This window comes from Corythoichthys intestinalis, chromosome 8 (genome assembly GCF_030265065.1).
Source record: "Corythoichthys intestinalis isolate RoL2023-P3 chromosome 8, ASM3026506v1, whole genome shotgun sequence".
Taxonomy (NCBI): Eukaryota; Metazoa; Chordata; class Actinopteri; order Syngnathiformes; family Syngnathidae; genus Corythoichthys; species Corythoichthys intestinalis.
The window spans coordinates 5,833,078-5,852,128 of NC_080402.1; the positions used below are offsets into that span (position 1 = coordinate 5,833,078).

Consider the following 19,051-nt stretch of genomic DNA (forward strand, 5'->3'; position numbering starts at 1 on the left):
ACACACTCGTAGTACATGTATTCGTAATAGTACTTGTAGTAAGGCTACACGTACTCATAGTACATATACTTGTGGTACAAGTATACGTATTTGTTGTAGAAGTACACATACTTGTAGTAAACATACTCATAATACATGGACTAGTAGTAAGGGTACACGTACTCAGCGTACATATACTGGTAGTAAAAGTAAAAGTACACATATTCGTCGTAGATGTACACGTACTCATAGTACAAGTACACATACTTGTAATATGTGTACTCATAGTACATGTACTATGAGTCTAAGTACACGTACTCGTTGTACAAGAACTCAATGTACTCGTACTCATAGTACAAGTATATGAACACCTAGTACAAGTACTCAAAGTACATGTACTTGTACACGTACCCATAGTACAGGTACTTGTAGTAAGGGTACACGTACTCATAGTGCACGTACTCATACACGTTGTGTAAGTGCACATACTCGTAGTACAAGTACACATATTCGTTGTACACGTGCTCGTACTACACGTACTTGTAGTACATGTACACATAGTACAAGCCTCATAGTACGTGTACTTGTAGTACACACGTACTTGTAATACACTGATTTGTTGTACACACATACTCGAAGTACATGTGCTCGTAGTAAACATGCTCGAACACATACGCGTCGTACATGTATTTGTAGTATAAGTACACATACTCGTCGCAGAAGTGCACATACTTGTAGTATATGTACACGTGGTACAAGTACTCAATGTACATGTACTTGTTGTACACATATTTGTAGTACATGTACCTATACTACAAGTTGTGCTGCTACTACTACTACAACTAAAATGGGCTGAGTATTAACTTTTAAAATAGGAAAATCTCAGTTGAACCATTGACACAATGTTAGAAGTAATTCCAAAAATATGTTTCTATTAGAGATGTCCCGATCGATCGAGTCCGATCACGTCATTTTCAAAGTATCGGAATCGGCAAAAAAATATCGGACATGCCTTTTTTTTAATTAAAAAATTTTTTTTTTATTAAATCGTTTTCTAATTGTATTTAACGTTACAGAAATAATATGTTACACTCTTCTAAAGTCTTTAGTTTAAGCTTAAGGTAGGGTTATCAAATTTATCGCGTTGACGGCGAGAATTAATATTTTTTACATTTATCACGTTAAAATATTTAACGCAATTAACGCATGCGCTGCACGACACACTCACGCATTGTCGCGTTGAATCTATATTGGCGCCGTTTTACCTATATATAAAGCTAAAAGGCAGCGTAAAATGAGTAGAGGGAATTTTGGCAGTCTTTGGAGCCTATTTTTTTCAAATGGTTAAAGCCTTACGATCCCTCTCTCAATAATTAGAAATGTCGTGGGAAGCAATGTGGGGAAGAAAGGTATTTGATTGCTAGTTGATCTTTTTCTTAACACCCTATGTTATTTCCCAACGCAGAGAAGATATATCAATTGGTGCCACTACGCACAGTCATGGTTGCACTTCCCATCATGCATTTGGGCATGGCTACAGTATCATTTACTGAAAGCTCAACAAATACACTAGATGGCAATATTTAGTCACAATATACAAAGTCACATTTATCCTTTAAGAATTACAAGTCTTTCTATCCGTGGATCCCTCTCACAGAAAGAATGTTAATAATGTGAATGCCATCTTGGGGATTTATTGTCATAATAAAAAAATACAGTACTTATGTACTGTATGTTGAATGTATATATTCGTCCGAGTTTTATTCATTTTTTTCTTAATGCATTGCCAAAATGTATATGATCGAGAAAAATTATCGGGAATGATTGGAATTGAATCGGGAGCAAAAAAAAAGAAGCAATCGGATCGGGATATATCGGGATCGGCAGATACTCAAACTAAAACGATCGGATCGGGAGCAAAAAAACATGATCGGAACAACCCTAGTTTCTATTAAAATGAAGTGCACATTTTACATAAGGCTCCTTTAACCTCTGCCTTCCGTAAATAAAATTTATGAGATGAAAACGAATGAAATATAAAAACAAAATATTCCAACTTCAGGTGTGATGCCAAAGCGAGGCCTGGACGTGAGTTTGTGCGAAGTGTTTCGTTTCTACAAACTGGTGACCGTCAAGTCCCTCATAGAGCCCCTGTCCATGATCGTGCCTCGCCGGGTGAGTAGCGCGAGTGACCGTCTCCCGGAAAAGTTTGCTTCACGTTTTCCTCCGTTTACAGTCAGAGTCTTACCAGGAGGACATCTACCCCATGACGCCCGGCAACAAGGCCGCCTTGACGGCCGACGAGTGGCTGAGCGGCATCGACAAAGGTCAACATTCTTTCATGAATTGAATACTCTTATTTTGAATTCATTTGTGTACATGTACATTATATTTCTGGCATTGCATTATTGTCATTTTACACAACATTTTGCTCCCAATTTCTAGTTTCTTGTAAAATATTAGCTTTTGTGAGTACTAAAGATGTCCCGATCGATGCCGATCGATCGGGACATGCCGATCGATCGGGTCCGATCAGGTCATTTTCAAAGTATCGGAATCGGCCAAAAAATATCAGACATGCCTTTTTTTAATATATACATAATTTTTAATTAAATCGTTTTCTAATTGTATTTAACGTTACAGACATAATATGTTACACTCATCCAGAGTCTTTAGTTTAGGCTTAAGGTAGGGTTTTCAAATTTATCCTGACAACGGAGGCAATTAATTTTTTAAAAAATGTATCACGTTACAATATTTATCGCAATTAATACATGCGCTGCACGAACCAATCACGAATTGTCGCACTCAATCTGTAATGGCGCCGTTTTACCTATATAGAGAGCTAAAAGGCAGCGTAAAATGAGTAGAGTGAATTTTGGCAGCCTTTGGAGCCTTTTTTTAATTGGCTAAAGCCTTACAATCCCTCCCCCTACGATTAGAAATATCGTAAGGAAGGTAGGTAATAATAGGGAAGCAAGGTAGTAATAGATCTGTTTCTTAACACCCTATGTTAATTCCCAAAGCAGAGAAAATATATCAATTGGTACCGCTACGCACAGTCATGGTTGCACTTCCCATCATGCATTTGGGCAGGGCTACAGTATCATTTACTGAAAGCTCAACAAATACACTAAATGGCAATATTTAGTCACAATCAGAGGTTGCGCTAGACATTTTCGTTGTCTGTCATTTTGACTGACAGGGTCATAAAAACCCGGTCATAGTCTATTTTTACCCGTCACGTAAATTTTTAAAATGATAATGATGACATATTCAATAGTATTTAGTTTTCATTCATTTTTAATTAATATTGTAACGCTTGCTTGGCGGCGAAAAATTAGACACGGAAGTCGTGGTATTTTTCTCCCTTTTTACTCTGCTTACCGCCAACAACTCCGCCCCCAAAGAAAAGGAGGCAACGATATAGACCCCAATCACCAACGTCACACAATGATCTTAATTGTGGTTGTCAGCCCAAAATCTTCTAAATATATATTAAATGCATCTTACCAGATATAAAAAGATTACTACATAGTCTGTGGTGATCGTTTGGTGCCCAGATTTCTTGTCGAATTACAGCAGTCCATCTCGCTCTCATCTTCGGGTCTCTCAGAATACGGTAGAACTTCAAGGCTCTCCGTCTATCTTCTCTGTTACAGCAACCAACCGCCACACACGCCTTCACCATTTTGATTATTAATATTAACGAGCAGAAAAACACACCGTAATAGGAGGCGTGTACGTAGCGGTAATGTGTAAACATGATGAGCTGACACACAATATGGCAGCTCCGGTCAGGGGGGCGGAGTTGTGACGTCATGTGATTGGGGTCTATACACAGGCGGCAATATTGTCCATCAATGGGATGACGCGCTGGCACACCGGGTGCACCAATAAGAACCTCGCGTTGATGTGTCAATCACGGTGCCGCCGCCAGACCCCGGTGACGCTACAATATTCTGACATAATAGCCAACGACGTCATGCATTAAGAGAGACAATAGCTAAATAATATGCTAACTCGCCACCCTGTGGTCTGGGGTGTGAATTGCAACCTGTCAAAATGACGGACGGACTTCAGTTTTTTCCGTCACCGTTTTAAAAAACCGGTCAACAACGGAAAATTTCCGGTTAACGCGACCCCTGGTCACAATATACAAAGCCCCAAGTCTTTCTATCCGTGGATCCCACTCACAGAAAGAATGTTAATAATGTAAATGCCGTCTTGAGGATTTATTGTCACAATAAACAAATACAGTACTTATGTACTGTATGTTGAATGTATATATTCGTCCGAGTTTTATTCATTTTTTTCTTAACGCATTGCCAAAATGTATATGATCGGGAAAAATTATTGGGAATGATTGGAATTTAAATCGGGAGCAAAAAAAAGCAATCGGATCGGGAAATATCGGGATCGGCGGATACTCAAACTAAAACGATCGGGATCGGATCGGGAGAAAAAAACATGATCGGAACAACCCTAGTGAGTACTATAACACATTTTTTAGATTGCTGGATGGAGGGCTCCACATCTTATTAGCTTTGTTGTTCTTGGAGTGGACACTAACTAATATTGCTCTTCCTCCGTTATCTTTGGTCGTATCAGAATTAAATTTGTTCGGCACATTCTAGAGATGTATACGCATCGATCCTTGGAGCCTGATTTTAATTTTTTGTCTCAGGGCTGGTTGATTTAATAACTTGTTAACTTATTGTTGCCTGGGGGTTTGGAGTTAGCCTATTGCGCGATGTGCGCTCATCGGGTGAGCTTATCCTGTCTCTGGGCTGATTTAGGGAATGACTTCGTAATGTATTGACATGACACATTCCCAATTCACTGCGTCATACCTTCCCGAAGGGGGCCGTCCCACACTCCGTTTCATTTATTAGCAGTCGGTCAAATGCAGCGATCTAACGCCAGATTTAGGTTGAAAAAGTACGAAAGCTGTACTGCATACAAACATGAAGGATTGTCTCAGGAGTGATTTGTTCGACGATTCAAGGTGATTATCATATTTTTCGTACCATGAATGCATTTTGAAACGGGAAAAAAAAAATCATTTGGAGAAATTAGCCGCTGCGGCATTGGCATTATACTTGGCAGTATTTATGTAAAATATCTGCTAACTGCCTGTTTTTTTGCTTTAAACCAAGAATCAAGACTGTTTTACGTTCATATCTATAGAATTCAGGAATTTAAGCATTTATTCACAAGAATTTTCAACGCAAAAAGCTTTGTTGTACTAAGGGGGCCGCCACAGTGACTTAAAGACTAGTAGAACATTCAACATATTTACGTAAAATAAATGCTAACTGCAGGTTTTTTAGAATTTTTTTGCTTTTAACCAAGAATCAGGACTGTTTTAAGTCCATATTTATAAAGAATTCAGGGATTTAAGCATTTATTCTCAGATTTTCAATGAAAAAAGCTCTTTGTCCGTGATACGGCGGCCACTAATTTGTTTGCTGAATAGCATCATAGTTAGCAATATTTACGTAAAATAAATGCTAACTGCATGTTTTTTGGTTTTTTTTTGCTGTTAACCAAGAATCAAGACTGTTTTACGTCCATATCTATAAAGAAATCAGGGATTTAAGCATTTATTCACAAGAATTGTCAACAGAAAAAGCTCTTTGTTTACATATTGCAGCCGCTAATTTCCTCACTGACTAGCCTCATAGTTCGCAATATTTACATAAAATAAATGCTACCTGCGCGTTTTTTTTTCTGCTTTTAACTAAGAATTAAGACATTTTGACGTCAATATCTATAAAGAATTTAGGGATTTAAGCATTTATTCAACGGAAAATACTCTTTGTCTGTTATTATGGCAGCCGCTAATTTGCTTACTGACTAGCATCATAGTTTGCAATATTTACATAAAATAAATGCTAACTGCATGTTTTTTTTTTTTTGCTTTTAACCAAAAATTGAGACCGTTTTACATCCATATCTATAAATAATTCAAGGATTTAAGCATTTATTCACAAGAATTGTCACCGGGAAAGCTGTTTACATATGGCGTCCGCCTCATTGAGTGACAGGCTAGCATCGTACTTCGACATAGTTACATAAAATACATGCTAACTGCCCGTTTTTTGTTTTGTTTTACGTCCATATCTATAAAGAAATCAGGGATTTAAGCATTTATTCCCAAGAATTGTCAACTGAAAAAGCTTTTTGTGTCCGTACGGCGGCCACTAATTTCCTCACCGACTAGCCTCATAGTTCGCAATATTTACATAAAATAAATGCTACCTGCGTTTTTTTTTTTTTTTTGCTTTTAACTAAGAATTAAGACATTTTTACGCCAATATCTATCAAGAATTCGGGGATTTAAGCATTTACTCACAAGAAAATTCAACGGAAAATGCTCTTTGTCTGTGATATGGCAGCCGCTAATTTGCTTACTGACTAGCATCATAGTTTGTAATATTTACATAAAATAAATGCTAACTGCATGTTTTTTTTTTGCTTTTAACCAAAAATTGAGACCGTTTTACATCCATATCTATAAAGAATTCAAGGATTTAAGCATTTATTCACAAGAATTTTCACCGGGAAAGCTGTTTACATATGGTGTCCGCCTCATTGAGTGACAGGCTAGCATCGTACTTCGACAGTTACATGAAATACATGCTAACTCCCCCCTTTTTTTTTTTTTGTTTGTTTGTTTTACGTCCATATCTATAAAGAAATCATGGATTTAAGCATTTATTCACAAGAATTGTCAACAGAAAAAGCTTTTTGTTTCCGTACGGCGGCCACTAATTTCCTCACCAACTAGCCTCATAGTTTGCTGTATTTACATAAAATAAATGCTCACTGCACCTTTTTTTTGCTTTTAACTAAGAATTAAGACATTTTTACGCCAATATCTATAAAGAATTCGGGGATTTAAGCATTTATTCACAAGAAAATTCAACGGAAAATGCTCTTTGTCTGGTATATGGCAGCCGCTACTTTGCTTACTGACTAGCATCATAGTTTGTAATATTTACGTAAAATAAATGCTAACTGCACGTTTTTTTTTTTGCTTTTAACGAAAAATTTAGACCGTTTTACATCCATATCTATAAAGATTTCAAGGATTTAAGCATTTATTCACAAGAATTTTCACCGGGAAAGCTGTTTACATATGGCGTCCGCCTCATTGACTTACAGGCTAGCATCGTACTTCGACAGTTACATAAAATACATGCTAACTGCCCAATTTTTGTTTTGTTTTGTTTGTTTTACGTCCATATCTATAAAGATATGATTTGGGGCTGTCATTATGAAGTCTATGGCCGGGCGATCATACTTAATTGACCTTTTGCAAAAGCTCCGCCTCCTTTTAGTTAAAGTTGCTTAGCCGACAAGCTACATACCTCCAGGCGTATACTGGAGTGTTTTAAGTGATTTATTTTGATGCAATGCCACTGCAACATGATAATGTTAGCTGAAAAATAAAAACTAAATAATTTCAAGGCGACCAAAGGAGGTATCCAACGTATCGTTGTCCAAAAAATCGCTATCGATAAACCCTGAGGCACTCTGTTCTTTATCTGTTTAACTGGTTTTGTCGTGCAGGCCCGGTTCTAATGTCGCTGCGACCCGGGCATCCGACCGACGAAACACACGGCGAGACCGACAAAGGCCCGGGCAGGCCCCACGCGCGAACGTACGCTATTCACGAGCGTTCGTCCGCCGCTGACGGCGAGCCGGACGAGAACGGCGGGACGTCGCTCAGCAACGGGCGACGCGACTTCTCCCTCTGTTCGCCACCTAAGACGGAAAATGAGGTAAGGACAGATTTTCATTTTTTCCTGACGTCGCACGCTTTTGACGGCGGGGCTTCGGTGTCGTCGGCAGCTTCGCATCAAGTTCCACAAGCAGCAGGACGAGATCCGGCGGCTGCTGGAGCTTCTGCAGCAGCGTGATGTGCACATCAAGCAACTGGAGCTTCAGATCAACAATATGAAAAACACGCAGCGCAATTCTTCGCTTTAGCAATTTTTTTTCCAGTTCTACACACAGAAGGTGATGTAAATACACTCAGTGATTTTTACCAACACACTTTTTTCTCATTGTCTGCCATTGACAGCGATGGACGTCCAATCCGTTTTGACTGGGAGGGGCGAATAAACGAATGTTTGATAGATTAATGTGTTGATAACTTTGATAGTTTGAGCTGTCGTCTAATTTTGCAGTTAATTGATGAATTACGTAGATTAATCTGTCACCTAGATTTGCGATTAATCTAATTTCTTTCATCATTTTATACTGCGCGTTTTTTCGGCATGCCGCACAGCCCGAACCGTTTGATCGATCGGCACCGGTCAAACATCGAAACGACAGGAATTTATCTGTCGTCTAATTTTGCAGCTAAACCGATTTTGCGATTAATAGATAGATTTGATAGATTCATCTGTTTAATCATTTTGCAGTTAATCAATGGTTTACATAGATTAATCTGTCACCTAATTTTAATCTTAATCTAATTTGTGATTATTTGTGACTCAGTTCATGATTAATCAATTATTTTTATTTATTGAGGCATTTGATAGAATGTTTCAATATAATGTCGCAACCCATCAAATTTTTTGAGAGAAATCTTTCGAATGTTGTTGCTATTTTTTTTAAATTTTGCGATCAATCGACGATTTTGGTAGATTATCCCGTCGTCTAATTTTGTAGTTTATCTAATTTCGAGATAAATCGATAGATTTGATAGATTCATCCGTTGACTCATTTGGCAACCAATCAAATTGTGCGATTAATCGATGGATTTGATAGATTACTCTGTTGATTAATTTTGCAGTAAACTGATGAATTACATAGGTTAATCTGTCACCTAATTTTAATCTTGTGATTATTTGTGACTCAGTTCACGATTAATCTATTTTTTTAATTTATTGAGGCGTTTGCTATATTGTTTCAATATAATGTCGCAACTCATCAAATTTTTCGAGAGAAATCTTTCGAATGTTGTTGCTATTTTTTTTTTTTTTTTTTTTGAGATTAATCGATGATTTTGGGAGATTATCCTGTCGTCTAATTTTGTAGTTCATCTAATTTTGAGATAAATCAATAGATTTGATAGATTCATCCTTTGACTCGTTTGGCAACCAATCAAATTTTGCGATTAATCAATGGATTTGATAGATGACTCTGTTGATTAATTTTGCAGTAAACTGATGAATTACATTGGTTAATCTGTCACCTAATTTTAATCTTAATCTAATTTGTGATTATTTGTGACTCGGTTAACAATTAATCTAATTTTTTTATTTATTGAGGCGTTAGATATATTGTTTCAATATAATGTCGCAACTCATCAAATTTTTTGAGAGAAATCTTTCGAACGTTGTTGCTATTTTTTTATTTTGCGATTAATCGATGATTTTGGGAGATTATCCCGTCGTCTAATTTTGTAGTTCATCTAATTTCGAGATAAATCGATAGATTTGATAGATTCATCCGTTGACTCATTTGGCAACCAATCAAATTTTGCGATTAATCGATGGATTTGATAGATTACTCTGTTGATTAATTTTGCAGTAAACTGATGAATTACATAGGTTAATCTGTCACCTGATTTTAATCCTAATCCAATTTATGATTATTTGTGACTCGGTTCACAAGTAATCTAATTTTTTTGATTTATTGAGGCGTTTGATATATTGTTTCAATATCATGTCGCAACTCATCAAATTTTTTGAGAGAAATCGTTCGAATGTTGTTGCTTTTTTTTATTTTATTTTGCGATTAATCGATGATTTTGGGAGATTATCCCGTCGTCTGATTTTGTAGTTCATCTAATTTTGAGATGAATCGATAGATTTGATAGATTCATCCGTTGACTCATTTGGCAACCAATCAAATTTTGCGATTAATCAATGAGTTTGACGGATTATTCAACTGTATCGACTAATTTTGCGATGAATGGCTGAATTTTGATAGATGAATCTGTCCACCCATTTTTGATTATTCGGTGAATTTTGATGGAAATGAGACGTGAGCATTAACTGCCGAACCTCCCTCTCAAAACGAATTGGACGTCTAGTGCTGTCAATGGCAGGCAATGATTTTTTTCCCCTTTTTTTAAATAACGCAGCTATGCAACTTTTAAAACTTTTTTTAAGGGCTTTTTATGAGCACACAAAAATGATGCGTGATCGTATTCAAACACTTTTTAAGTTCTGAAAAGTACACTGGAAAGAAAAAAATACAATTGTGTGGAAAAAAAAAAGAATAATAAATGTCAAATATTTTCAAGGAGACGTTTGTAATTTTTTATTACAAAATTGAATAGTCATTTTTTTTGCGAAATTACTTGAATTTCCCATTTTTATGATTTTCCTAAAATGAAATACTCTTCTCAAAATTGTAATTTATTCCTGTAATATTTCCACTTTTATTTAATTTTTATGTATTGAAGTAATAATTTATATGCTTCTTTTTTTTAAATCTCAGAAATATAAATATGCACAATATTTTGTGAATGAACCTTTGGAGAAAACATTTTTTGGAAAGCCAAAATATGAAAACAATTTTTTGAGGAAGAAAAAAAATCTTTCATGCTTTTTCAGAATCAACTCAAAATTTTTGTCGATATTAAATGGAATATAGAAAGAATAACAAAATAAAATTGCTTAATTTTGTTTGTCATCACATTTTTAATTCATTCACATTCAATACTTTTATTTTGCCAAATAATGGTCCTAGTTTACTGATAAATTTAAACAAAATTTCGTTAATGTTATTACATTTCTGGAAGTATTCCATCATTTTTCTGTGTAAATTGGCAAAAATTGCAACATGCCTTGAAAAAGTTTACAATATTCAACAAATATGCTGTTATTTTTCTTCTTTTCAGTGTACTGATATTGTGCTTCCACCTTCTTTGCTTTTTTACATAAAAAATTACTGTATAATTTGAAATATTTTCACTCTTTTGATGATCTTTTGCACACTTGGAGAAAACAGTCATCCTCATCTCTCGTTCTTGTGTTGAAATCAGGAAGTCAAGACAAGTGTTTGACATGATAAAAAAAGCTTTCTTGACTGATGTGGCGTCAATGTGAAAAAAAAAATCAATATATATTTAGATTTCACCAATCAGCACCACTTGTTCGCTTCCCTTTGACTTTTCATCTCAGCTGGAGAAAATGTCACGCACATGCAAAAATGCATTATTGTTCACGTTATGTATGTTATTCATTAAAAAATTGTTTTATAAAAAAAAAAAAAATGCACGCTTTAGTTGTCTTATTTGGAATTCTCATAACAATCTTGTTGAAACGAGTTTTTTTTCTAGGCTGAATTGAGTTCACTCTGATCATGTCTGTATTTGAATATACAGTCTATGCATATATACATACAATCACCGGCCACTTTATTATGTACACCATGCTAGTAACAGGTTAGACCCCCTTTTGCCTTCAGAACTGCCTCAATTCTTCGTGGCATAGATTAAACAAGGTGCTGGAAGCATTCCTCGGAGAGTTTGGTCCATATTGACATGATGGCATCACACAGTTGGTGCAGATTTGTCGGTTGCACATCCATGATGCGAATCTCCCGTTCCACCACATCCCAAAGATGCTCTATTGGATTGAGATCTGGTGACTGTGGAGGCCATTTGAGTACAGTGAACTCATTGTCATGTTCAAGAAAGCAGTCTGAGATGATTCCAGCTTTATGACATGGCGCATTATCCTGCTGAAAGTAGCCATCAGAAGTTGGACATGTCTGGTCTAATTTTTATCAGTACATTACAGAAAATAATGAACCTTATCACAATATGCTAATTTTGTATTGAACAGTATAGACCAGGGGTCCCCAAACTTTTTCCTGTGAGGGCCACATAACCCTTCTCTTCTCTGATGAGGGGCCGGGGTCAGTTTGTAACAGAAAAAGTGTGACGATTGCAGGAGTGCCTAAATGTAAAAATGTATTGTTTTTCAGAAAGCCACAATCAAATAACCCTTTCTGGATTCTTCACGGAACCAAAGTAAATAAAATAAAAATGATATAATATAATATAGTATAATATAATATAATATAATTAGGGCTGTCAAATTATTAAAATTTTTAAGCGAGTTAATCACAGCTTAAAAATTAATCGTAATTAATCGCAATTCAAACATCTCTAAAATATGCCTTATTTTTCTGTAAATTATTGTTGGAATGGAAAGATAAGACAAGACGGATATATACATTCAACATACTGTACATAAGTACTGTATTTGTTTATTATAACAATAAATCAACAAGATGGCATTAACATTAATATTCTGTCAAAGCAATCCCTGGATAGAAAGACTTGTAGTTCTTAAAAGATAGATTTTAGTACAAATTATAGAAATTTTATGTTAAAACCCCTCTTAATGTTTTCGTTTTAATAAAATTGGTAAAATTTTCAATCAAAAAAATTAACTAGTAGCTCACCATTGTTGATGTCAAGAATTACACAATGCTCATGGTGCATAAAATCAGTCGCACCCAAGCGCCAGCAGAGGGAGACAAAAAACACAAGTAACAAGTGGACATAACACTGCTGTCATTTTAATCTGTTTGAGCGGGGCATATGCGTTAATTGCTTCAAATATTTTAACGTGATTAATGAAAAAAATTAATTACCGCCCGTTAACGCGATAACTTTGACAGCCCTTAATATCATATCATATCATATATCATATCATATATCATATCATATCATATCATATATCATATCATATCATATCATCAAGGATGCACATAATTTTTTTGCCCAGGTTCTCAGAGGAGGACCTGGAGATGTGACTTGGTCCTCATTGAGCTTGAGAGCCGACCCACCTGATGCGATAAATTTATGACAAGCTTTACTTAGAGCCAATTAACTTTGATTAATTATATTAACAGTTAATGCTTGAATAACATCAACTGGCACAACAAAATTGCCATTACTTTGAAGTGAAATGTAAAGAAATAAACATAAAAGCACCAATTCAAAATAAAGGGCATTATGCGGCTCCCACATTAACTCCAAGCCTTTTTAAAAGTGGGATGTCCTCCTCATAAGACCTCATTGAACGTGCATGTTTAGCTTTGTAAAATGCGAGCAAAAACACGTTTGTCAGTGCATGTCGCTGTTCATTACCTTTATTCCGCCCTATTCCGCCACATGTCCATAGGGCGAGTGGGGTCCTGTTTGACATCGATAGTTTGCTTAATTGCCACATGCTCTCTGTTTTTTTCGTGCTTTTCAAAGTTTGGATGGCTGAAATTCTTTGACCCTACATAAAATGCGTTGCTCTAATCGGCGACATTGGGATTCTCACGGCACATTTTGTACCGCATTTCCGTGCGAGCATCATTCGCTTCTAGCCATGGTACCTCCTGTAGCCACTTTTCAGCAAAAGTCCTTTTTTTCGGTAGCTCCGGTGACGTCTCTGTCGTCTGTCTGTCTTTTGACGGGGGTGGGGGAACACGGAAGTAATTACTCAGTGTGGCCTGCCTCATCGACATTTTGAGAAGTTATTTTCTCGTGTCCGCCGCAAATAGAGTGGTCAGCCATCGGTACGCAAAAGCGTATGGAAGCCGTTGAGGGCCAGCGCGTTTGTCTACGTCCAGTACGCATGTGCGGACCACTTATGTGCACCCCTGAATATAATATAATATAATATAATATAATATAATATAATATCATGTAATATAATATAATAATACTGTATTAATTAAATAGATAATAACCAAATAACCATTGCTCAGTTCTTCACAGAAAAAAGCCAGGACATAAATAACTCTATTGAAAAAAAAAATATAATTTTTTTTTTTTTTTTACAACTTTTGTTTTGTTTTGTTCAGGGGGCCAGACCAAATGTGGCTGCGGGCCGTATCCGGCCCGCGGGCCGTAGTTTGGGGACCCCTGGTATAGACCCTACTCACGTGACGTCACAGCCACGCCCCCGCGCCATGTTGTCCGTATACTCGTCATGTTAATGCATTAGCGCTTCGTAAATTCCTCCTATTATGGCGTGTTTTTCTGCTCGTTAACATTAATAATCAAAATGGTGAAGTCGTGTGTGGCGGTCGGTTGCAAAAACGGAGAAGATAGACGGAGAGACTTGAAGTTTTACCGTATTCCGAAGAGCCGAAGAGGAGACCGAGATTGACTGCTGCAATTCGACGAGAAAACTGGGCTCCAAACGACTACCACAGATTATGTAGTAGTCATTTTACATCTGGTAAGATGCATTTAATATATATTTAGAGGGTTTTGGGCTGACAACCACAATTAAGATCATTGCTAGGCTAATCGCCAACAACATACACTCAGACGTTGTGAATGAACTACCTGAAAATATATCATTATAAGGGGATAATAAGACAGTTGTCATACAATTAATTTACAATTTCACTATTGAGGTCAAAAGCCAAAAAATAAATTCAACTAGGGACAATCTGGAGTAGTGCAATCGCACTTCATATTTATTACATATTATATATGTATGCAGTGAGAGTGCTATCGCTAAACCATATAAACATTAAAAGCTCTAGCTCCATTGGCAAATGACATGAAATACATTACACTTGACAGTGGATGTTAGCAAGAAAAGATTTTGAATTGAAAATTTCGTAACTCACCTTCCCGAGCACAAGATTCCTGCCGAATTTTCGTGTGCGAGGACCTGTTTCACCCAACCAGCAACATAGCATTTATAAGCCTCCAAGCGCTTAAGGTTTTTCAAACTTTCGTGAGAATAGGCTGATTTTGTGTGGACAAGATAGTTGTAAATATCAGGGTCAGGCAAAGACGGCGAAGACAGCGGGTCGAAAAACATCGATTTAGGCATCAAATATGGATCTGGCGAATGGATAAACCGAAGCTTTTCCACATAACGCCTTTTATGCAACGCATCCAATGAGTTTACGGCGTCAGATAACACCGGGGCTTCCATGAATTGCTCTTTAACTTGCACGACTAATTGAAAACAATGAGAATAGGTCTAAAAAATACGGACAATATGGCGGCCGGATACAGCGACACGTCATTTTGTGACGTAGGTGAGTAGGGTCTATACATAAGAGGTGCGTGTGTATATGCAGTACATAGGTTAAAGCTGTTTAATTTAAAAATGTGACATTGAAAAAATTATTTGACATTATTGGTTAATGCTCTTATACTGCATAATGTCTAAATTGTAAATCTAATTCTACACACTATATGTAAAATTTCTATATTATTTTAATGAAAAGGCTTCTTCCCACCCCTTTTCGAACTACATAATTTTTTTAGGGCTGTCAAACGATTAAAATTTTTAATCGAGTTAATTACAGTTTAAAAGTTAATTAATCGTAATTAATCGCAATTCAAACCATCTATAAAATATGCCATATTTTTCTGTAAATTATGTATATATTCTGTAAAATAAATTGTTGGAATGGAAAGATAAGACACAAGATGGATATATACATTCAACATACGGTACATAAGGACTGTAGTGGGCATTTCACTCTACTGTCATTTAAATCTGTCTATGCTGTCCTCACTCCGAAGCGTCTACTTTTTCCAAAGCTAGACAGCTAGTGAACGACGCCTTAATTATCAGACTTCTTCCTTTTTCATCTGATTTATTAATAAAATGGCCTCAAACCATTGTCCTCTTTAGACCGTCGTAAAACTACAAAAAAAAGTACACAAGCATTGCATTAGCAACAACGTTAGCTTAGCACGCTACACAGGTTCACTAAACAAAAACAAAAAGCGTCTCATACAAAAAATATAACATTTCGCTTACTAACATAATATGTACATTCTTTACAACAACCATACTTACGGACAAATCTTGTCCAAGGATCATATAAGCACAACATTACAACGTAGGGGTCAGCCCGAGACGTCGTGCAGCCATATTGAACAGGTAAGAAAACAATAAACCATGTCGCAAAACGACCACAAGAGTTCGCTGTTAGACAGTGCAAAAAGCCTTGCTGTAAAACTTACCAAAAGGCAGAATACTCTCTGAGCGGGACATGTGCGTTAATTGCGTCAAATATTTTAACGTGATTAATTTAAAAAATTAATTACCGCACGTTAACGCGATAATTTTGACAGCCCTAATATTTTTGTTATGTTATCATTATTACTAGAGATGTCCCGATCGATCGGGATCCGATCACGTCATTTTTTCAAAGTATCGGAATCGGCAAAAAAATATCGGACATGCCTTTTTAAAAAATTTTTTTTTTTTTTTATAGGGCTGTCAAAATTATCGGGTTAACGCGCGGTAATTAATTTTTTTAATTAATCACGTTAAAATATTTGACGCAATTAACGCACATGTCCCGCTCAGAGAGTATTCTGCCTTTTGGTAAGTTTTACAGCAAGGCTTTTTGTGCTGTCTAACAGCGAACTCTTGTGGTCGCTTTGCGACATGGTTTATTGTTTTCTTGCCAATTCAATATGGCTGCACGACGTCTCGGGCTGACGCCTACGTTGTAATGTGCTTATATGATCCTTGGACAAGATTTGTCCGTAAGTATGGTTGTTGTAAAGAATGTACATATTATGTTAGGAAGCGAAATGTTATATTTTTTGTATGAGACGCTTTTTGTTTATGTTTAGTGAACCTGTATAGCGTGCTAAGCTAACGTTGTTGCTAATGCAATACTTGAGTACTTTTTTTTGTAGTTTTACGACGGTCTAAAGAGGACAATGGTATGAGGCCATTTTATTAATAAATTAGATGAAAAAGGAAGAAGTCTGATTATTAAGGCGTCGTTCACTAGCTGTCTAGCTTTGGAAAAAGTAGACGCTTCACTGCATTTGATACACTGCCAATGGATTTTCCCATTGGCAGTGTATCAAATACTTGTTCTCCCCACTGTATGTACTGTATGTTGAATGTATATATCCATCTTGTCTTTCCATTCCAACAATTTATTTACAGAATATATATATATAATTTACAGAAAATATGATTAATTACGTTTAATTAATTTTTAAGCTGTAATTAACTCGATTAAAAATTTTAATCGTTTGACAGCCCTAATTTTTTAATTAAATCGTTTTCTAATTGTATTTAACATTACAGACACAATATGTTACACTCATCCAGAGTCTTTAGTTTCGGCTTAAGGTAGGGTTATCAAATTTATCCCGTTAACGGCGGTAAATTTTTATTTTTTTAAATTTATCACGTTAAAATATTTAACGCAATTAACGCATGCGCTGCACGACCCACTGACGCATTGTCGCATTCATTCTGTAATGGCGCCATTTTACCTATATATGTAAAGCTAAAAGGCAGCGTAAAATGAGTAGAGTGAATTTTGGCAGCCTTCTGAGCGTTTTTTTAATTGGCTAAAGCCTTACAATCCCTCGCTACAATTGGAAATATCGTGGGAAGCAATGTGGGGAAGAAAGGTAGTAGTTGATCTTTTTCTTAACACCCTATTTTATTTCCCAACGCAGAGAAGATATATCAATTGGTACCACTACGCACAGTCATGGTTGCACTTCCCATCATGCATTTGGGCAGAACAGTTAAATGGCTACAGTATCATTTACTGAAAGCTCAACAAATACACTAGATGGCAATATTTAGTCTAGAGCTGAAACGAATACTCGAGCAACTTGAGTAACTCGAGTTTAAAAACTGATCCGAGTAGTTTTATTCACCTCGAGTAATCGTTTATTTTGACAGCTCTAAGCATCACGTTTTGCTCAGACTACTTTTAATACGGGACGCGCTGATGTCACGTACGTAGAGGAAGAAGAAGAGAAAAAAAACTTACTGCAGCCGACAGCCGCTAAAAAAGACGCCGACGTTGCTAAATGCTAGCCCGTACGGTGCTAGTTGGTAGCAGGTAGTGTCTGATGAGTCTCATAGAGATCACATGTATGTTGAACTAGATGCAAATTGACAGTCTGGGCAGCGTTAGTAAACAGCCGCCATCTTAAAGCAGTAGAGCGCTAAGCGCTAATAAAGAGCGCTAAGCGCTAATAAATAAGATTAACGTAACGTTAGCCCTGCGGAGGGCTAGGTTTCTATTAATTATGACCACTGTCGATGCTTGGCTAACGTGTCTTACATACAGGCTTTAACATAACATAGCGATGTGGAGTGATGAGGGTGTAAAATAAAAACTCAATAATGCTAACTATCAATTTTAGCTCAGTAGTCATTGCTGAATAAAACACCAAGTAGCACTGGTCCCTAATGTGCTCCAATACAGCCTGTATCATACATTTATTTTGAACACTGCAAAAACTCAAAATCCTATCAGGACTTACAGTTTAGACTAATTTAAAACTTAACTAGAACTTAAAAATGGCTTGTCACAAATAGAAATTCAATGAAAACACGTGGGGAAAAAATCCTAACTTTTAAGTGATGTGTGTTATCAAGCGTAACGGCATTTTTAGGTACATATATATATATATATATATATATTTAATCTAAAGGTTTTTTGAGTGAAAGCAGTGAATTAGTCTTTTTTTTTTTTTTATTTACATCTGAGATGCAATTGTTGGCTGTTTTCAACAATATACTTCAAAAATAAAGACATTGATTGACTGAAAATGGTTCAAGATTAGATGAAATGTCTTGTTTTCTCATGTATATTTATAATTGCTCTTCACCCAAAAACATTTGTTTTATCCGATTACTCGATTAATCGATAGAATTTTCAGTCGATTACTCGATTACTAAAATATTCAATAGCTGCAGCCCTAATTTAGTCACAATATACAAAGTCTCATTTATCCTTTAAGAATTACAAGTCTTTCTCTCCGTGGATCCCTCTCACAGAAAGAATGTTAATAATGTAAATGCCATCTTGAGGATTTATTGTCATAATAAACAAATACAGTACTTATGTACTGTATGTTGAATGTATATATTCGTCCGAGTTTTATTCATTTTTTTCTTAATGCATTGCCAAAATGTATATGATCGGAAAAAATTATCGGGAATGATTGGAATTGAATTGGGAGCAAAAAAAAAAAAGCAATCGGATCGCGAAATATCGGGATCGGCAGATACTCAAAAACGATCAGGATCGGATCGGGAGCAAAAAACATGGTTGGAACAAC

General features: G+C 36.2%; 1 protein-coding gene across 2 annotated transcripts in view; it reads left to right on the forward strand.

Annotated features, from left to right (window-relative positions):
* The window catches only part of coro2aa (coronin 2Aa), a 76,202-nt gene extending 65,019 nt beyond the window's left edge, over positions 1 to 11,183 (forward strand). For both annotated transcript variants that reach the window (XM_057843423.1, XM_057843424.1), the window contains exons 9-12: positions 2,042 to 2,154; positions 2,216 to 2,306; positions 7,558 to 7,769; positions 7,840 to 11,183. In XM_057843423.1, coding sequence (XP_057699406.1) covers positions 2,042 to 2,154; positions 2,216 to 2,306; positions 7,558 to 7,769; positions 7,840 to 7,977 — 554 coding nt within the window. In that variant the 3' untranslated portion in view covers positions 7,978 to 11,183. The remainder of the gene's footprint in view (positions 1 to 2,041; positions 2,155 to 2,215; positions 2,307 to 7,557; positions 7,770 to 7,839) is intronic.
* The last annotated feature ends 7,868 nt before the right edge of the window (positions 11,184 to 19,051 follow it).